This window comes from Pholis gunnellus (assembly GCF_910591455.1).
Source record: "Pholis gunnellus genome assembly, chromosome: 15".
In the NCBI taxonomy this organism is placed as follows: Eukaryota; Metazoa; Chordata; class Actinopteri; order Perciformes; family Pholidae; genus Pholis; species Pholis gunnellus.
In genome coordinates this window covers 12,336,091-12,357,563 of record NC_136542.1, presented here as the reverse complement: position 1 = coordinate 12,357,563, position 21,473 = coordinate 12,336,091, and the positions used below count along the sequence as shown (strand labels likewise).

At 43.2% G+C, this 21,473-nt stretch overlaps 1 protein-coding gene across 6 annotated transcripts; it reads left to right on the top strand.

Annotated features, from left to right (window-relative positions):
* Positions 1–943: 943 nt before the first annotated feature.
* Positions 944–15,083, top strand: aspg (asparaginase homolog). Of its 6 annotated transcripts, none has more exons than XM_079175434.1 (19): positions 944–1,094; positions 1,191–1,517; positions 2,857–2,983; positions 3,158–3,193; positions 5,299–5,410; positions 5,614–5,739; positions 5,849–5,932; positions 6,772–6,898; positions 7,000–7,112; positions 8,432–8,617; positions 8,738–8,851; positions 8,984–9,103; positions 9,611–9,706; positions 10,613–10,776; positions 12,056–12,142; positions 12,652–12,751; positions 12,847–12,912; positions 13,063–13,122; positions 13,960–15,083. In XM_079175434.1, the coding sequence occupies exons 2-19, from the start codon at positions 1,265–1,267 to the stop codon at positions 13,999–14,001; spliced, it is 2,013 nt and encodes a 670-aa protein (XP_079031560.1). In that variant the 5' UTR covers positions 944–1,094; positions 1,191–1,264; the 3' UTR covers positions 14,002–15,083. The 6 variants fall into 6 exon arrangements, with proteins under 6 accessions (XP_079031560.1, XP_079031559.1, XP_079031561.1 ...); XM_079175433.1 differs by having other exon boundaries at positions 944–1,116; XM_079175435.1 differs by adding an exon at positions 13,536–13,552 and having other exon boundaries at positions 944–1,517.
* Positions 15,084–21,473: the final 6,390 nt, after the last annotated feature.

The following is a 21,473-nucleotide window of genomic DNA, read 5'->3' as shown; positions in this document are numbered from 1 at the left end:
CTGCACTGTGTACAGAGAGATGACAATACATTCTCTATCATAGTATCCCTTAATAAACATTCATATAATTAATAAACAGCTGGACTGTATTGGTACATTTTATTCTATGTCAGTATCTCAAGTGTGGGGAACTGGGAGACATACACTGAAGTTAGGAAAACCTGATTACGGGACATTTGTTTCTTCAAGGGAACATATAGAAAACGGTTCCTATTTTTCTAATGATTCTGTTCTCAGTGTATAGGATTAAGGGGAATTATTGGCAGAAATGTAATAAAAAATATGTCTGCAATAGTGTATAATGACCTGAAACTAAGACTCCTTGAGTTTTAAGTTACCTTATAATGAGCTATTTATATAGAGTGTGGGTCATCTACACGGCCACGTTTTTGCGGTGGCCCAGGACGGGAATACCAAACAATGAGCCTTTCGCGTTTTTACCTTGTCTGAAGGCCGCTATAGTTATCCAACATGCTTGGAAAGTGAAGGGTGAGCAGAGGGTTATTCAGTTAGATGCAATCTGCAACCTCACCAATAGATGCCACATAATCACACGCTGCTCCTTTAAACACAGTCGTATTGCAAAGGTGGCAGTCTGACATTAATTATACAATGAACACACACACACACACACCAAATGGGTCATTGCGAGAAAGGATCCGAGTTTTTAATGTAGGGTTTGTGGTCATTGCAGGCACTTCATCAGGCAGCCTTTAGGACTCATTGGGTAATGTATCCACCCTGCCCTCGGGCCCCAGTGCAACTGCTCTGTCTGCACTAGTCTATAGTTATACAAAGCAATATGTCATAGGTAGTGAGGTTACACTACTTTATTCAAGTATTTTAGCTGCTGCATTCACTTACAGAACTCTTGACTATTACACATTATTCAAAACAATTTCTAAAAATATATTTTATAGTTTCATTGTAATGCTGACCCACATACAGTAGTGTGGAGGAGGTTTGCAGCAACTGTCCATCAAGCGTGTTGCCCTTGACGTCTCACCCACATCTCTGACGTCAGAGTGGACACTGTCCATCAGCACCTCAAGGTGAAAACTACGGACAAGGGGTCCTGGGGGAGGACGAGACAAGTACTGTGGGCTACATTGATTTGTAAATATCATTAAAACCGTGGCACCGCCCACTCTCTAATCACATGATAACGATGGAATCTGCTTTACTTTCAGCGTGCCTGCAGCTCCTGAAGGACCACGTTGTTGGTGTTGAACAGTTGCAACCCAGCGCTCACTCGTAAGCCGTCATGGCGGACTCCAGCTTCAACAACCTGACATCCCTCGCGCGGGCTTTATCGCAGCCTACGCTGGATCTGACAGAAGTGACCGATGCCGTCTCTCACCAGAGAAATATACAGCTGCATTCACGCCGGAGGAGAAAGTTGTCGAACTGCAACTCGTCTGAGTCCGTCGAGCAGGCGACTTCCCCCACCGCCGTCGAGGCGCGAGTCCTGGTTATAAACACCGGAGGGACCATCGGGATGACGCTTCATGATAACGGTATACGGCCAACGGAACAAAAACGGATTGTTTTTCTGTCCGGTGCCCTGCAGCGTGGCAGCTCGTTAGCACGGCAGATAGCGTGCCGATAGCAGCTTCGATGCATGTTCTCATTTTACTGCCAGCACGAGTTATGTTGAGCCCTGCGTGACAACATCATGCGAGCGCATCCCAAAATAGTCCCGCAAACAACTTATGCTAATTGGAAACTACGTTGGTCCGTCCTACTGGACTCCTAAATCCAAATATAACACTGACTATTATTTCAGTGATGAACAGTACATGCACATTGTGACTCTCTCAGGGAGGAAATGTTAAAGACAACAACTTTACAAGCTGCCCCTCTTGATGCAACTGTGGTGGGATCACATATTCTCTCAATGAATAACTAGATGTTGATTTAAGGGATTGGGCAACATCTGGAGCAGGTAGTGAGGCTGTTGTGAGTAGCCTAACATCCAAAGGTCCGATCAGACTTCTTCATCCAAGGCCATCCATCAGTGTTTCACTTCCTGTGCACTCCATGTTCATTTACTCTGTGGTATTTACTCACCTCTTAAAGGTTGTTGTTTTGACAATGCTATATAATTACATTGTATTGTGATTGTAGGCTTGTATTTTAATCTTACAATGAAATGGCCTGGAGATGAATCACACTTATGTCTGTGGATATGCAGGTCCATAATGTATACGCACACACCTCATGTGTCTCTCACATCACAAGGCAGGGGGTTTCAAAGTCAGAGACTGTGGGCCTCCCCTCAGACAATTACCCCAAACTACTGTATCTCTTTAGCCAAACCACGCACATGTAGGTTATTCTACGTGAGATTTTTTGAAAACTGACGTAATAATAGGTAATGCAATATTTTTCCGTTCACTCTTTTTCCCGCCTCCCACAATGCAAAGCTCTGCTCTACGGTTGTGTTTGCCGGGTGATTTCCCCTTTACTGTTACTCTTATCAAGTCATCCTGTCTTGATTCCTGATGGTATGATGACTTATGCACACGTGGCTGTCAGCTGCAGCTGCAGCGGTGCTGTGCTCACTGTATTCACAGTTCTTCACTTTGACATTGTGACAAGTTCAGTGGCCTAAAAACTATTAACTCATTGTGTGTAAGAATCATCGTTCGTGGGGATTTTTCAGCCTCTGCAACAATGATACTTCTTACAATTACCACTAGGGTTCAGTATGAGACTGTTGTTTGGTGTTGAGCAGATTGTAATGCCTCATGTGCTTTTTCTCCTAAATTGTTACTGATTAACAGTAATCCCACAGAGAGCACACTAAGAAATATTACAATAACCCCCTTTTTAAAATATTTTTGTAACCCACAGTGCTTGCCCCAAAAGCCAATTCTTTTGTGAAGGGCCTGCGCAAGTTGCCCATCCTCCACGATGAGTTGTATGCCCAGCAGACCTGCCTGTATCAGTACTATGGATCAGAGAACAGCCTGGTCCTGCCGTAAGTCAACCCAGAATTCTTCCCCGCTAAATCAGCATAGAGCTATAACTTTATTTAGAACATTTACAATAATACATGTTCTGCTCTTCACACAGGATTCATGCTCTGATTGTGTGTGTTGTATCATCTACTCCAAGGCTTAATGACTCTAAACTGCTTTTGTTGATTTAACAGGAAGCCAACGCCCCATTCTGACCATCTATTTCATGGGTGCTGTAGCACTGGTAGCATTGTTTGTGCCTGCTTTGTGCTTGAGAGTGGTTGGATGTCTCTGCAGTCCCTGAGACCAAATGTTTGGGTGTGCTTGCCTGACAGGAAATGCATGCCGACGTGGCCTTAAATACCAGGAAGGACACATGAGCACGGAGCTGTGTAACGCCTGAAGTATTTTTGTGTCTCTTACTCTCCACTTGCTAATAACACCTCTGTCATCAACACGCCAGCTGCCTTAAAGTATCCCAGCTGAGATAGCCTGATGTTTCCTGGAGGGTTTATTTGTGAAAAGCTGCTGTTGGCATACTAGGAAAAGCAAAGCTAATCTACTCTATTGCTGTTTGTTTAATCCAGGTTGTCTTGATCTCTGGTGCATGTGCTGTGGAGCCCCTTGTGTACAGGTCCCCCTCAGCGATCAACAGCCTCTTAATGGTCTTAAATGTCAGCGATAGCGGAGGTGCCTCTACCAGAATCGTACCCGTACTCACTCATTTCCATACTTCCTTCATGTTGACTGCCACTGTGAAAACCGACTGAGTGGCAGCAGGATGTGCGGTAGAGATAAGATACGTCAGGCGGTGGTAGACTGTTTGTAGGGCTTATAAGAATTATTTTAGAGGACTTCAACCTCGCAGTGCTCCCACACCTTCAGCAATGACACAAGAGCTTCCTGTTTATACACCGGCTGCTCGGTAAATGTCTTAAAATGTTAGCAATCAGTTTACTTTGAATAATATTAAAAATCCTTTGCTAACTTAATTTTTTGGGGGGTGAGAGCATGATTCACTTTTTAATATTTGCCCATCCTTGAGTTGTTATTGTGTTAATATCAACTGAAGCATAGGCTCACATGCAAGTCTAATCCTGTTGATAGTACGCGGTTGCAGTCTATGTTGAAGGAGGGAATTAGTTTATTGATTTATTGAAAAGCTTTATTCATGTGATGTTGAGAGGCAACGCCACAAGGCTGTTTGCCGCCCCCCCCCCAACCTCCAACCCTCTTCTTCGACTTCTTAAGTCCCCAATCATGCACACGCACAGAAACACACAGGCATTCATTATTCTTAAGCTATGAGGCATCTCAGCACGGGTATGCTAATGTGCAGCGTTGCTACACCTTAGGGTACACTGCCAGATAGATGAATAATTGGTGATTTGAATAGTGTTTTCTTGTGGCACTTTGGCTTCAAGATTACCAACAACATATGTTCCAGGGTCGTGTGTGGACTTAAGGCTAATTAGAAGAGTGTCTGTAGGACCCCCGGTTGGGTGAACTGGGGCTCGTCCTCCCGCTGGTCCATTCAGCTCCTGTCCATGTTAGAAGGCTGCCCTATGGTAATGTAGGGGGGGTGTCCCACCCTGTTTCTTTAAAAGGGAGATTAAAAAGAAAATCTTTCCATGGCTCTTCAGCCAGTCACGCTGCTTAATGTGGAGTGTCGCAGGTGGAGCCGTGAGACGCCTGAGTTCAAATCCACATAGAGGCGGCATGAATATGTATACACGAGAGGCTCCTTCCCTTGTAGCTGGAAGGAAAAAAAGAGACATGGACTTTCGCCCCCTAACCTGAACTGGCTCACCGAATAACCCTCAAGTATTGTCCCTCAGCTTTGCCTGTGTTTACCATACACAGTGGCGAAGCTCCACAGAACATTAAGTCTTTGCTGTGGACAGGGGAAATGGCGAAACAGTAAAGTGCTGCTCTCTTTAACAGTATGCAAACACGCCCCTCCCTTTTACACTTTCAGAATTCTCTGTGTGTGTGTCTGAAACAGGTTTTGGCACCCTGCTGCTGAGACAGAAGGCCCGGCTAAATAGACTTTGTCTCGCTTCATAAAGTCAGCTTGGTTTTTAGCATTCCCCTATCCTTCTTTCAACTCACTTCCCAATTTTAACCAGAACATAATCCAACTCTGTTTAACACGCACGGTGAAGACTAATGATCATTTGTCACAGTGAGGATAATAATAATGTGTTTAACCGTGTGTCCTTGATGTGTTTTGGAGTGAACGTTTTTGCCTGCAAAAACTAAAACCACTGATTTATTTTGGGCTGTTGGTCCCGTTTGAACTTGTGTATATAATGACAGAACCTCTCTCTTGCAGGCTGAGTAAAGACAATAAGAGGATAGTCTACACTGTTATAGATTACAACCCTTTGCTGGACTCCTCCAATATGACCACAGATGACTGGGGTAGAATTGGAAAGGACATTGAGGTACTTGCTGTTGGATCCATTTCATTGTTAGGTTTCTGATTGCCCCCATTTCCAATACAACACCTAATGATTTATGCTTTCAATCCTATAATATTTATATTGCTCATCAAATATACGATATATTATTGTAGAAAAAAAGATAATTGTCTTTATGCTGCCATCTAAAACGATCCACAATATGTGGTCTTTTTCTTTTTCTCCAGAAAAACTACGAAAACTATGACGGTTTTGTGATCCTCCATGGCACAGACACGATGGCTTACACAGCCTCTGCCCTGTCCTTCATGTGTGAACATTTGGGCAAACCGATCATTCTCACCGGATCGCAGGTAAGAGCTGCTGTCTACCAAGGGCCTAACGGGACAAAAAGAACAAAATGTGTCTGCGGCATTTGAAATATTCTCTGCCCTCTGAAGACGAGGCCCATTCTGTCTTCAGGTGCCGATCTATGAGATGAGGAATGATGGCAGAGACAACCTGCTGGGGGCGCTGCTGATCGCAGGCCAGTTTGTCATTCCCGAGGTGAGGAAATGGAGATGGGACATAAATGAAACTCGGCTACTGTATTCGATTATTAGAGACATTTGGCAGCCTCACGGAGAAAACATTAACAATTACCCTATTTGTGAAAGAAACGGAGAGAATAAGAGACTCTAGATGATCACCAATAGTGACTTAGATTTCATATGTGGGGTTTAATAAACGTTTTAAATGAACCGCAGAATGAGAAAAAGAAATCTTGTAATATTATAACCCTGTATATTTGTTAATAAGTTGAGAAATACGGTGCGATCGGCAGAGAAAGGTGTCACTAGAGGCATGCAAGAGATAACAAAAGCGACTTGCCCGGTGAGAATACTCTCGAGTGTTTCGCAATACCGAACAACGTATACTAGAACAGGAAGAACACTGAAAAGTGTTTTCACACATTCATCCGGGCTGCCACGCAACGTGCAACCTGCCCATCAGGATCTAAACTAATGCTCAAACACACACATGGCTCAGCCTTCGGGAGCGATTTAGGGTTCAGTATCTTACCCAGGACACTTTGACATGCGGACATCAAACTGCCAATCTTCTGATTAGTGGTCGACCTCCTGAGCCAAAAACCACGTATCCACAACCCAAATGCAGTAAAAAAAAATGTGTCCGTTGAATTTAATTGTGCTGCATTGAGGGTTGTACTTAAACCGACTAATATGTTTTCTGTGACAAGCATTTTGCGATGAGTTTCGAGAAAGCCGTTCCATCTGTAGACGGGTACGCACAGGTTTTCATGCATATGTTAAGTCCTGCAGCGTTAAAAGGATTTCGTTGGAGCAAATGGTGTGCAGTAAATGTATGTCTTTATCTCTATTCAGGTGTGCTTGTACTTCTACAACAAACTCTACCGAGGGAACCGTGTGACCAAGGTGGATGCTGGGAGTTTCAATGCGTTCTCCTCTCCTAACTTGGCTCCTCTGGCCGTCGCTGAAGTGGACATTACAAGTAGGCCGGTGGCGTCATGGGTCTGTCTTCATGGGGAAAATAAACGTTGCGTTTCTCCACTTTTAATCTGTTTTTTTTTTACCCTCCGTCTTCTCTTTTAGTCAACTGGGATACAGTGTGGAGGGCGAACACCACAGCAAAGTTTCAAGTCAGCACCGAGCTGAACAGGAACGTGGGCCTGCTCAGGCTGTTCCCAGGAATCACTGCTGCTACTGTAAGTCGCTCAGAGCCTGAACCGGACCAGAGGTGTTCCCTTTGTCTCTGTCACAGCCCCCTAATGACCAGAGGTGTTCACTCGTCGTCCTTGGTCTCCGGTTGATGTGACTCACAACGGAATAATGAATAAGTGTTTTTTTTCTCTTCAGGGAATTACTCAGCTGCTCATAGTTTGATGAATTTCTTCTTGCACAGACTTGACTGATATGTCCAGACTGTTTGTGGTGCACTCCAGACAAATATACCACATAACAGATTTATTAGTATTTGCGTAATACTAAAATTCACTTTATTTCACCTGATGTCATTATTTATGGATAATTACAGACCAATCCAATCCACACAAAATGTATTTAGTGAAATGATGATAGGTAAATGAAAGGTAAATGAATCATTTTACCAGCTTGGTGCCAATTTCAAGTTTTCCTTCACAGTGTATTAAAATGTAATTAAAAATATGTTCTTCCAAGGTAACCGGCTGTTCAAAAACTACTGTTTTGTCTAACTGCAATAAAATATAGTTAACTTTAATTTAATCGTGCTATTACCCGTCTTCCGTTACCTTCCCGGTCATGTAAACTGCCATCAAAGCTCAGCCCAGAGAAAGATGAGAAGGAGTTATGGGCCATGACCAATCACCCTGTAAAGAGGGAGGACTGGCGTAGATACTGTAACATTTAGCTGCACCTCCCCCTGCAGAGGCTGCCGGGAGACTGACTTTACTGTCTCAATCTGCTCACACTGCCCAGCTCGGCTATCAAGACTTTCTTACAGCCTTTAACTGCCTTTTATGAGGCGCTGTTTTGATTATGCACCAGGCTCTTGTGTGCCCACTGTCTCTGCCGCACGAGAGTTTCATTGGTAATCTGCGTCAAAACTTCTTTCGTCAAACTGCTTATCGCATCAGAAAAATACCGACCCAACTTGGCACTTTTAATGTCACCTTCTTCTTACATTTTATGGTTACTGCTTTGGTCTTGCCAAGTGACTTTATGCTTGCTAACACCTTCAGATTAATTGCTCTCCTTCCTGTCATTTCAGTCATCTGCCATTCTAGTCATACGCCATGGCTAATGATGTGGTATAGGGCCTCCCGGTGCCAGCCAACCGGTGACTGAGATACTGGTTGCATAGACGGCACCAGATGGGCTTTTAGGAGAGTGAATGGTCTCATGCATTAGAGTGAGAGGGGCTGCAGGAAAAATAACACGGAATACTAATTCCGCAGTTTGATTACACACAGCTGAGAGAAGCCGGTCCAGTTGGCCATGAATCTTGGGCGTTTGTAATGTGAATCCTTGGTGTGTCTGTGTCCAGGTGAGGGCTTTCCTGCAGCCGCCCATGGAGGGTGTAGTCCTGGAGACCTACGGCAGTGGAAATGCCCCCGATAACCGACCTGACCTGTTGGAGGAGCTGAAGAAGGCCACCGACTCTGGTGTCATCATCATGAACTGCACCCAGTGTCTGAGGGGGACCGTGTCCGCATCTTACGCCACCGGCAGGGCACGTCACTACTAGTCAACTCTGACCCATTTCTACTACATTTTGTGAATGTTGAATTTCCCAAGTACAGAATGAAGAGACTGTACATGTATAAATATATATATACCTATGACTTCTCAGGTGTTGACGGACGCTGGGCTCATAGCTGGTGGAGACATGACTCCAGAGGCGGCCCTGTCAAAGCTGTCCTACATATTGGCCAAGAAAGAGATGAGTTTTGATACCAAGAAAAAGGTTGGTTTCTACTTTCCAAAGAAATATTGCTTTAATAGAAGCACAAGAGGATCACCATGTAAATTACCATAATAATCTTAAAAAAACCCAAAATGAATGCTCAGGTGTGTGTGTGTGTGTCACTCTGTCCAGATGATGGGTCAGAACCTGCGAGGTGAGATGGTTGCAGACTTAGCCGGAGCCAAGCTGTGTCTGAGCGACAGCCGTTTCATCCAGGTCATCGCCAAGTCTCTGAGCGTCAGCTGCAAGGAGGTGACGGCACCGCCACCAATACACAGACTTAAATAGTATGACTAAGAATTTCCCTGAACGTTAAGACAACATAATCCTGGTCAGGGTAAAAGTTATTTTCAAAGCATCTTGGCCCTTAAGAGAGACAAATATTCTCCAATTGCCGAATGACAGTGAGTTAATGAAACTGATGACTGATACTGATTAGATGGTGCAGGGGTAACGTTTGTGCTCGATCTCACTAGAGATAGAGACATCTCCCGCTCAATGCAAAAAAATGCTATAATGCCAGAAATTACAGGCTAAGTTAGGAGTTCTCTGAGAGTATTCTCTGAATGTTCGTGAATACGGCCCCAGTTTCTATGTTTGCCTTACCCTTAAAAAAAACACTCAACTCACATAGACGTCCAGACATGATTAGACTCGTGCATGCGGTGTTGAAAGTCTATTCCAAAAAGGCCAAGTTCATTAATTTCAACCTATTCAGAATAGCAGCAGTTCTTTGATTGAAGTCCGTGGTGTCTACAGGAGCTGGAGGCCATCCGTGATGCCCTGACCCCCCCGCTGGCATGCGCTGCTGCTAAGATCGGAGACATAGAGGCCTTCGAAGCCCTGAAGGACATGGTAAGCAACCGTACGATCGCAACTACGCACAACCCTTAAATTCACACAGCCTGGGGTTATTATTGTTTGTTTCAGGGAAATGTCCTTTGCACTGTCCGCCTCTCCGTATTGCTATTAAAATACATCAACCCTCTGAGGCTATGATACACAGCTTAGCGCTAGACTTCCAAACCAGCGGAGCAGCATATTACCAGGCTTATCTCGATCATGTTTGTTTTGTAGGGTCAACGCACCCAGGTTAACCTTTCACCTTGATGGTTCACCAACAAGTTTCCAGGGTCACTATCCTGTATGAGGGGTATGGGAAACACACAGCCTAACAAAACATGAGGCTCGACTGGTAAGGCAGGCCTAGAGTTGCCCCAGCGGTCACGTGTACGTGTTTGTATGTGGCTCGACTTGTATGCAGTCACTTCTTGGATTAGCCTACAGCCTCTGTGGACAAATGGAAAGTATAATTGTGCTATGGTCACACCCACACAGCGATCTTTGAATACATGGTCCCTGCTTGTAATGAGCCTTTTCTTTTTTTCACTTTAATTTATCCTCCTACGCCGCATTTATTTGTTTGCTGCCTCTACATGTGCTGCTGAACAGTAAGAAAGAAGGTTAACGAACTGGTAACTAAAGGATGAGGCTATAGCGGTTTTCTGTGTTTTTGTCCCATTAAAAAAAAAAAAAAATCTCTCAATACATTCCAACACTGTCTGTAGCGCTCAGTCTCATTCATTGTAAACTACAGCGCCCATGTTGATTGTAATCAAAGACCATGTCACCCAGTGCGACTGTGTGCTTTATTGATAGTGTTTTTTTAATCGTTTATTTTAGGTTTGTTGACAATAAGACAACTATAGAATATCACCAGACCCCCAGGTGAAGTACACTGTGCACGTTTGTCTTTGGCAGGGCAGTAACTTGTGTCTGAGCGACTACGATGGACGCACACCCCTACATATTGCTGCCTGTGAGGGCCACCTCAAACTGGTGGACTACCTGCTGAGTCACGGAGCCACAGTCTATGCTAAAGATCGCTACGGGGACACACCCCTAAGCAACGCTGTACGCTTCAGGTAAGACTCGAGCAGTAAGGGCGAATGTGTTCGTTTTTATCTGTCTGTTAAAGTAATAATGCCCTTTATGAAGTTGCAAACACAACATTTAAAATCCCCCTTCGGCCATTATCAACATTGAGTATGTTGTTAATAGCTGCTATAGAGGGGACTTCATTAAATGAGCCGCTGCAAGGGAGGGAATCTGGCTCTGCTGAAATGACAGGAAGGGAGCAGCGGCTGTCAGAGGGGGGTTGAGACCAGGGGAGCAACTCGTAATGGAGTTTAGAGACCAGGCAATAATTATAAACTAATTAGGCTAATTGTCACCTGACCGTTTAGACGGTGTTTATTTTTACCAAAGCAGTTTTTTGAAATTTTACTTTTTGTCATTCGTTGACTTTGCCGTAAATGTCTAACAGAGAAAATCCGCTCTTAATGTTTCACTTTTAGTGCTATGTTGAGCCTCGGGGTGAAAACGTTGTGTGTGTCGGAGCTGTGCCAAATGGCTGTTGTCCTATTTTAACGGTTGGCACTGCAAGTGTGGACTTGTTTCCTTTTGTGATGGTAGAGGGATGCACTGGAGCACTAACACCTGTCGTTACTCTTCCGATGCTACACTCCTCTGCGTGCTTTGCCCCTCCTGAATGGGTTTCATGAAATGACCGTAAGCACGGGAGCTTTGTGTTTGAGCTGGCGGGATGTCAGGATGTCACTGTGTCCAACTCTACTTGAATGTCTCTGACATTTCACAGTGCACTGAACTCCCGATTGCCCATATAAGGAGTGGCAGAAAGCATAGAGAAAGAAGGGTTAAAGTACAAATGTGGGGAGTGTCCTCTGAACCAGTCCGACCAACCTGCTCCCAGTTTCACAGATGAGAGATACTGGCTAGTCAACAGGAAGTCTTCTAAATGCTTTTAATAGTTTTCTTGGCTGCGCGTTGCTCTAAATACCTCTACGTGTCAATTATAGGCTAATTTACCGTATAGCATACGCTGTTTATTTATAAACTGAGCAGTCCAGTGGTGAACACTTTCAGGCCCTTTAGGTTTCATCGAAAGTTTCCTGTCGCCACAAGTGTCACTGCAGGTGACTCCTGCGTGGGTGGTTGATTGCAGGGGATGAGGAACTTGTTCTTACATGCCAAAACCGCAGCCACTGCCACACAGACTGTCAAATCAAACAGATCATATAATCTAAGTGAAACGTAAGACGGAATGATATACTTATAGTATTTATATGTTACATATAAAGTCAGAAGTATATAACTCTATTGCATGTTCTCTGAATAACGTAGGCACAAGGAGGTGGTGAAGCTGCTGAGGAAGACTGGAGCGCACTTCTCCAGAGACGAGTTGGATGAAGCAGGAACTGAACTGTGCAGGTGAGGCGCGCGTAGAGCACGTCTTCAAACAATTTCCACACGTATGATATAAAGTGACAAATTTGCCGGTTGCTTCGCCATCATTACAGTGACCCATCCTACATAGTTGACACAGGCTCAACCAGTTGTCCCACTGTTACACAAACGGTAGGAATGCTCCCCGGCAGCATAGCTTCGCATCTGTTCTGTGTCGCAGGTGTCCCACACACACACCGGTTGGCTCCTGTTATTTATCTACCTGAGACACCCGACAGGTTTTGTCAAGACAAATTACAGTTTCAGAAACACGCCTTTTGTAAGGCTCGATGAGCATGGCTTGTGTCGCTGTTAAGATAAAACGAAAACATCTATAGGTCAGGAGGTACAACGTTATCAATTTCTTTCCCTTGATGTGCTGCCTAGTTTCAGAAAAGTGTCTTTACACAACAATTTGTCCTTCACCCAATGGCTCTTTGATTGTTGATAACTCTGTGTTGCAATAACTCTGTTGTGTACCTCCTGTGTGCCAGCCTGGCAGCCAGCGGTGACCTGGAGGGCCTAGAAATGTGGAAACTTGCTGGAGCTGATCTGAATAAACCAGGCTATGACGGACAGACGGCACTTCGACTGGTGGGTCCTCGGGACATATATTCCACTTTTAATAACAAAGTTCATAAGAAAACCCTGTTTTATTCATTCGTTCTCTCATTGTTCACCTGTCACAGGCCCACGCTATCGGCAAAAAGGAGGTGGTGGCATTTTTAGTCCAACTCATGGGCAAAAAATCCAAGGTAACCACTATTCTCCACTTTAGCTGCTTCATATCTCCATTTCTGTCACCAGCTTTAACTTTGATATGCACACTAGTGCAGCACTCAGATTGGTATAATTCTCTGTCTATAATTGCCTCTCAATTACATGTTTGTTTCGTTTGATTTCAGCCAGTATTTGGTGAATTTAATGAGTATGATGAATATGAGGATGAGGATGATGATGATGAGGTAAATGAGATGTGGTGTGTTTTCCAAGTCTGTGCATTTCCCAGATTGAGCATGAGCATGCCTGTTATAGAGCCATACATCCATCCGTTTTGTAAACCACTCATCCTGCTCAGGCTTGTGTATCCCAGCATGCTTTGTGTAAGAGGCAGATTTCAACCCTGGTTAGGTCGCAGTACTAAAATACACATTTATACTTGACTAACCCTTAACAGCAGTCACACCTACAGGCAATTTAGAGCTGCCAATTCACCTGGCACCTGGAGGAAACCCATGCAGTCAGTGGGAGAACATCAAACTGCTCATAGTAAAGATTTCTAAGTAAAAAAAAGTGATGAATCGATTAGTTGATTGACTGGAAAATTAAACAAACAATGTTGAACCCTTTCTAAAAGCCAAAATGTCATCATTTACAGGTTCCAGTTTCTTAAATGTGAGTATTTCCTGTTTCATAACAATGTAAATCAATTTCTGGGAAATTATGACTGGCCTGTTTCTCTACTTTATGACGTTTAATTGATTCATCTTTTTAGTCTATAAATCAAGAAAACAAATCAACAGATTCATTTATAATTAAAGTAATTGTCAGTTGCGGCCCTGCTTTCCAGAAGCAACCGTGATCTCTGAGATTTCAGCTAAACTGTGCCTCAGACCTCTTTGTTTTTCAATCAAACTACACCAATACCTGTGAGTGCTAAACCTGTGCAGCCTGCTTTACACTCGCCTGACATGTGTGTCTGTGTTTGTGTGTGTGTGTGTGTGCACACACTAGTAATCAACATCTCTCACCTCCCCAGTGCTTCCTGTTAATCCTGTCCTCTTTTTGTCTCTCCGTGGAAGAGCGGAGTGATTGAGTTTACAGCCGCCCCGACAGGACCGTGAGCTGACGTTGTCTCAACCGACAGGAATCGTTCCTCGTTCAGCATCCACGTCCCTCCCCCACGCCGTCCTCTTCACACCATCCACAGCACTATGATATACTTCAGTTACTGTGACTTTGAATGTTAGATTGTCATACCTTCTTACAGTCTTTCCCTCCAAACCCATTCATAGCTCAACTTTGTGCAAGCACTACTTTGAGTGCAAGGTGAACAAAAAGGGGCAGCTCTACATGTATGTAGATGTATCATTGTTGCACAGTAGTATATGTATGTGAATGTCCAATCAGGGATTGAGGGTGAGCTTCACCTGAGCTGTTTTAACATGGAGAATGCTGATACCCCCCATTACATCATTTTGTTATATGTACTAAAAGAGTTACAGAACTCTTGACTGCAGTAACGTTACTTTATGAGATAATATAGCAATATATTCACGACATCTGAAAGTACAGGGTACACTTACAGATTTTATTTTTACGGTTATTTTTACAGTGAAATGCTGCAAAGTTTCAAGTAAACTAATAGAAAATATATTTGTATTATCTGTGATGTTATTCTATAACTATAACTATAACTCTGCCCCTGAAGCAGAGAACTTCCTGTTGCTCAAACAGGTACTACAAAAACCTGTAGTTATCTTCCAGACTCATCCAGCCTGTTTCTTGCACTGACTAGCAAGATGGAAGAGTCTGATATCTCACTTTGAAATAGAAAAGGAAAATTCAGACTATTGTGTCTGTTTTTTGATGTCAACTTGTATTCTTTGTGTCCACGATCACAAACAAATGACTTGATGTACTTTCCTTATTTTTATTGTGCGACAAGTAAACAATTTCAAACATCACTACTCTTGTTTGATTTGGAAAGGGCAATAAATCAATCTTGGTCCGTGTAGTTTACACTGTAATGTTAACATCGGTCAGGGAATCTTCTGATTAATGTGACATTGAAGTGCAAACTTTAAATGACCTTAAATTGTTGATGCTGTTTCAAATGTTACTGTCCCACTGATATATTCAAAAAGGGTGTTTGTGTGTGTGTGTGTGTGTGTGAGAGAGAGAGAGAGAAAAAGAGATTCGGTGGTCTTCTGTGGAAAAAAAAAGCAACAGAAATAAATCTCTTCTTTCAAAGCATTGTCTCCTGTGATTGCTTCTGAGTTGCTCCGAACACTGAAACACACATGAAACTGTGCTTATACTGCTCCTGGCTAAGGACTCCTGAGCAATTTCCAATTTGACATGGTTTTCTATATGAATTAGCGCGGGTCTAACCAATTGTTGAAGGTCATTTCTCTTAGTGCGCAGAGTCCCTTTGTGTTCTCTCAAGAAATGTGTTCTGAATAATAATTGGATTCATTGCGGTTGCTGTAGGCCTTGGGGAGAAATACATCAAACCCAAACGTGGCTCTTTGTGTGTGAGTTTTCACTGTACAATCAGACGGAAATGAGACAAACTTAGAAGACAAAGATGACATAGAAATGCCTTATGCCCATGTGACTTCTCAGCCTGCAGTGGCTGGTATTTGCTATCTCTGTCTTGAGGGCGGCTGCCCGTCGAGCTCCTTGCTGGTGGAACCCAGTTCAGCCGGTCGGACCAGCATGGGCCTCATTCCTGCCTGAATGAGAGGCTTGTATGAACCTAGCCCCAAAACAGTATATAAAAGGCAGTTGACTCTGCAGTCACTCAGTCGGGCTGGGATGACACCAAGGAAGCGCCGCAGCGAGAACAGAGTTCACCTTCTCCAGGTAAGCACGCTTACAGAGAGCTTGCAGTTTGCCGCTTGTGTTGGTAGATTTTCTTCGTACTGATGCTTTTTACTACCAGCAAATTATTTCAGGAAACTAATTCTAGCTGCTGTTTTTTTTTTGTCCTTTCAATAGTGGAATCAACAGTTTGAAGGAAAGACTTTTCCCCAAAGAAGCCTGTGGTCCCTCTGATTAAGTGGTTCTCAACAGTTCAACAGTTCTTTGAGAAAATTGTGAAATGTTTAGGACCACTTGACCAGTCAGACAAATGCTGCCAGCTTGGGGGAAATGCTGCCTTTGAGTCGATCTTTAACAAGGAAAACCTCTCTCAAGGCCTGACTTTGAATGATCTTAGAACAACCGTGTGATTTCCACTGTTTCCTAAATGCCTCTCTCTGTCTTTTACTCCCATTGTGCCCCCTTGTGTTACAATGCCAACTGCAGTCCAGGAACCGTAGGGGGCTGTAAAAATCTCCAGGCTTCAGTAATTTCATTCTGCTGGCACACATACACATTTTTAACAGCTCTGCTGCTGCAGTAACACCCGTCTTTTTGCTGCCTTACTGTTGTCACTATTCAGAGGTACTGATTAAAACAAGTCAATAAAGAATCATTTGCCTCTGTTGAGTCCGTGTGGGATGACGAGAAGACAGTCTGCGGGGACGGCGCTGTCCAAAGTACTGAAACTTGCTGCAAAATCAGTGCATCTATTGTATATCTAATTTTCAAACTAGAGAAGAATTATGTATATTTTGTATTCAATGTATGTTAATGATTAGACATGGGCAGTGGAAGTAGTATTCAGATTATTTACGAAGTAAAAGTACTAATACCACACTGGGAAAACACAACCTTACTTCAGTAAACGTGTGTAAGTATAATCAGCAATTTACTTTAAGTACAAAGAGTAAAAGTACTCACTAAAAGGGTCCCTTATTAATGTTTTGGTATTGTTATTACTGCTGTGGATGTGTATGGTTGTGCTAATTTTAACTACTTTATGTACTTTTAACCCGTGAAGGAACACTTCATCCTTCAATTTAGCAATAAAATTCTATTTCAAAGTCACCAAACTTGGAGATTCGTGCTTTTCACTGGACAGGAAGACTTTCAAAAATCGTAATCTGAAAGTAACTTGTTACAGCTGTCAAACAAGTGTAGTGGAGTATAAGTATAAAGTTATATAAAATGGCAATACTCAAGCTAAGTAGGCCAACCAGTATATCGACTTTGTACTTAGGTATAGTATTGTAAATGACCAATTTCCTGGACTTTTGTTCTCTGTTACACTGATTAAAGTACTTATTAGTCCAAAGCTGCACTCTCTTAGACTGTGAATGCCTTCATTAAATTCTAAACACTCATGTTTCCATTCAGATCTTTTATTTTTTAATTAAGTTTGGTGGGAAAACCAGACCTAAAGACTCAAACTCTGACACAAGAAAATCCGGGTGCCTTTTTTCCCAATGTATAGGCTACTTTATGCTCATCAATAATTCATGAGAGCACTCTGCACCGATTATTCCGAGTCTCCTTTTAGACAGCCCCTTCTACTTTTCCCTTTGATCTCCTCCATGCGCCAAGAACTATCAATATTTGCTAAACGTTTCTCACAAAGGCTGTCCGTGCACCGGGAGAAGCCGCAGACAGAGGGGTCTCACGGGCAAGGGGGATAAGACATAGGAGTGGCATTAATGAGATGCCCGGAGCGATTCCCCTGTGCGTCCGCAAGGGCAGCAGATGTAGCACATGCAGTCCCAGGGGATCCCGTCCTCGGAATTTCATCAACGGTCGGGGGAGACCCAACCTCCTCCATCGGGGAGGGCTGGGTGACGGACGTGGTAAATCATCTTTACTATGGATTGTAATTATCGGTCTGCTGACAAACCCTCTGCCTCTCCCCTCTCACAAAAAGTGCGCGCGCGCGCGCGTGTGTGGGTGTGTGTGTAAGTGAGACTAGGGCGTGATGAGTCGCGTGGATTGCGAGGTGCTTGTGGGATCAAAAAATAATTTATTCATCCCTACAATATTTATTATTTATCCCCCTCTGCTCGGCTGTTGTTGTTGCGTGAGTTTAAATCTTCATTCCTTATAAATCATCTCTGACCTGCGAAAAAAAAAGAAATGCTGTAAAAGCACATCAAACTTTTTTAATTCTGTCCCACTGACCTGCAACGGAAACATTGAACTACATGAAGTAACTAATTTTATTTTTTACAGCCAACTGAACTCAGCCTCGTGATCAGAAGTGTGAAATGATTAAAGTAAAACCCTAAATGTATTTCCCCTTTAGCTATTCCACTATGTTTTCTTTCAGTTAAAGAGGTGCTCCATCAACTTTACAGTCAACCTGTGAAAACAGCGCGTGTGGCTTTGGAGGCAGGACTCCACAGTGATATCAAGCTTGTACTTGGACACTATGTACTTTTAACAGAAACTGTGTTACACTCTGAGGGCATTGGGTTTGTAAGATGTGGGCATTTGAGGGCAAGCAGGAAAGTTCTAATGCATTATGGGAGATGTAGGATCTAGTGTTTTTGGAGCCTGGCCAAATAGTAGCAACTATAAGTCAGGATATCTGCTCTGCTGCTGAGATTTTGGAGTCCTCCGGCATTAAGGGAGTGCAACACTGAATCCCACAAACCTGGAACGGCATTGATTCATACAGTTTTGTTGTTTCAGTTGTCACAATTAACACGAGTTACTTTATTTGAGTGCATTCAGCTCAGAAAAGATATCTCAGTAATAGTTGTGTCATATTTTGCCCCACTGTTCACCGTCTGTGGAGCGACTCCATGGATGTTGAGCTTCAGGAGAAACTGGTTCAACTGAGCTGACAGAATGATCTGTCAATTCTGATTTAGATTGAGCTTTCCATATCAAAAACACAGTTATTCACATGTCCTTTAATGCTGCACAGTCAGCCTATTATATATCCACTCAGTCCTTCAATCTATGGGAGCCTCAGCCTGAGATATGATGAAGGCTATTCATTGAATATCGATTACCAATCATGAATTTTAGACACTAGACACATTATTTAGCATCAATGGCTACAAATATACCTTAACCCTCATTCTACCAACACACTTAACATACAGGGACTGAATAAAGTACTGTAAGAAACAAACAGGAACACATTGGTTGGAGTGACAGAATGAAGCACCTGTGAGATATGACAGAATGTTTACCTCAGGTGTTGATGGGGACCCCAGTCAGTAGGATTAAGGTTAAATGATCAAGTTAAGAGGTCACAAAAGAGTTTATTCAGTGGAAGGTGATTATTTTAAAGCACATTGTGTGTGATTCGATTTTGATATGGCCTGCAATAAAGTACATCAAAATCAATCAAAATCAAATCAGTTTTATTTGAATTGGAAAAACAGTTAGTCTTCATCATCAATAAGAAATCAAGTGTCTCCATGATGTCCCATGTGAAAAATACAATGTTATAAAGCAACACTATGACCATATACAGTATATTTTATAGTACATCAGGCAGGAATATTATGTAGGAGAAAGACATAAGCCATGATGAGGTCATTACTGCGTGCCACAGACACACCCTAAGTCATACATGAATATTATAGGAATATTACAGGGAATGTGTCGTTAGGGGTTATGGCCAAGGCTGTCATTGTGTTTTACATCTTCTTGTGGGGGGCTGACAACGACGCACCAGCAAATCGGGAGGGAGAGCAGGTCATCACTGTCTGACAGGGGGGGGGGAGTGAGTGAGTGAGAGAGAGAGAGTAGAGAGAAGCGGGAGTGAGAGAGAGCGAGAGAGAGAGAGAGAGAGAGAGAGAGAGAGAGAGAGAGAGAGAGAGAGAGGGAGGGGGGGAAACGGGAGTGTAAGAGGGAGAGAGGCTGGAGAACAGAGAGCAGCACTTGCACAAGGTGCTCTTTTCACTCTCAGACCTGCAGCTGCTCAGAGACCAGCCATGACCAGCCTCGGGATGTCTTAGAAAAGTATTTAACTTGGACGTGAACCGTTTTGCATGTCGGATGGATTGTATTGCTCCATTGTCTTCTCGGACTACCGGCAACCTGAGAGGTTATTTTACGCACACGTGCCCACAGCGCTCACCGTGAGTCACTGGATGTCCGGATTAAAAAACCTGGTGGATCTTTTTGGAGGGAGGGTACGAGAGAAATGAATTAGATGGATATACAAATCAAATAGGTTTCCCGAGGAGTGGAATATTTTCTAGGCTTAACTCGCAGCCCACATGGCTTTGCCAAACTCATCGGGGTCGCCCGGAGCTGCACCCAACCCCAGCGTCATAGACCTGGGTACAATCTTCGTTGACTCCGACATCATATTTGGATTTACAAGTCATCTGCTGAAGAGAAAAGCAAAGGTAAGAGGACCCTGAAGGGATGACTGAAACACAGGTTATAAAAAAAAGAATGATGTAATGGGTTTGTGTTATCAAATGTAAAATAGTGAAGAGACAGACAACTGATGTGCGTTTGAAGGCTCTTACCCCGTGTTCAGGACCTTGAACAGCACCTCGCAGCATCCTCAGTCCCCTCGCTTGCCCTCAAACTTCATCTTTGCATCTCGCTCATCACCAGATCGGCGTTTTGAACACTTTTGGAAAACGGAGCTGCAAATAAAAGTGTCTTTGCCAGCAATTAACTTTTATTCTCCTAAATGATTGCTCGGCGCAGAGCTCTATGGTCATAATACCTCCGAAAGGGTTGACAGAATGAAATTTCAAGCTGCTCTAATTGAACACCCAGCTAATTTAAATATGGTTGATAACTTATTGTCGGGTCGTTGTGGACGATGAAGATATACGATGACTAATCATGATCTTAGTTTTGTGTTTTTTAACATATAGATTTGCATTTCGTTCAGACAATCCTTTTACAGCATCAAGATTTTTTTGCAGCCCAACTTGAAACGGCTTTTAAATGACAATAGAACATATATTTGACCGTTTACACTTTTCAATTCGCCCCTTCACATCGTATCATTTGGCATGAGTTGCACAACCACAAGACAAAAGACTGCGGGTTTCCCTAAATAGGTCGTTTGAGGGCAAGGAAAAGAGGAAGCGGTTCAGAGCACGAGGCCACTGTCGCTTACATCACCCACATGAAATATTAAAAGTTTACAAATTAAATATTTAACCATTGCAGTTTGAGAGATGCTATTCTGCATTTCACCAGAGGATGGCGGCAGACACCAACAGCACACAGAGGCAGCGTTGCGTCTTGAAGGAGGCAACAGTTGCTGACACTGAGCGGACACAGCTGAAACAGAACCCAAATGATCTATATGATTCTACTCTATTCTATTCTAAAGGGTTACAGGATAGACCGAATGAACACTTACACTAATCGGGATGTAATGAGCGTAAAGTACCCTGAACTTAATGTATACCTTTTCTGTGGTAAAATGACTTAATGTGCATTTCAGCCAACAAAGTGAACAATATGAAAATCTTGTGATCAAAGTCTTGTGATCTTATTGGAGGGTACACACATTTATAATGCTTGTTACCTGTGATCACCAAGAGGAGCCCACATTTTAACCTCCTTAACACAGTAAAAACTCCGTATTCAATCCCACAGAATGTATACTATAATCCAAATGCAGACCCCAGAGTTTCCAAATGCCCCTAAAATTTCAGGAGGAAATTTGGAGAAATGTGTATAAAATGTGTAAGACATCTACAATATTTCCATTTTATGGAATGATGACGCCATACAAACGTGG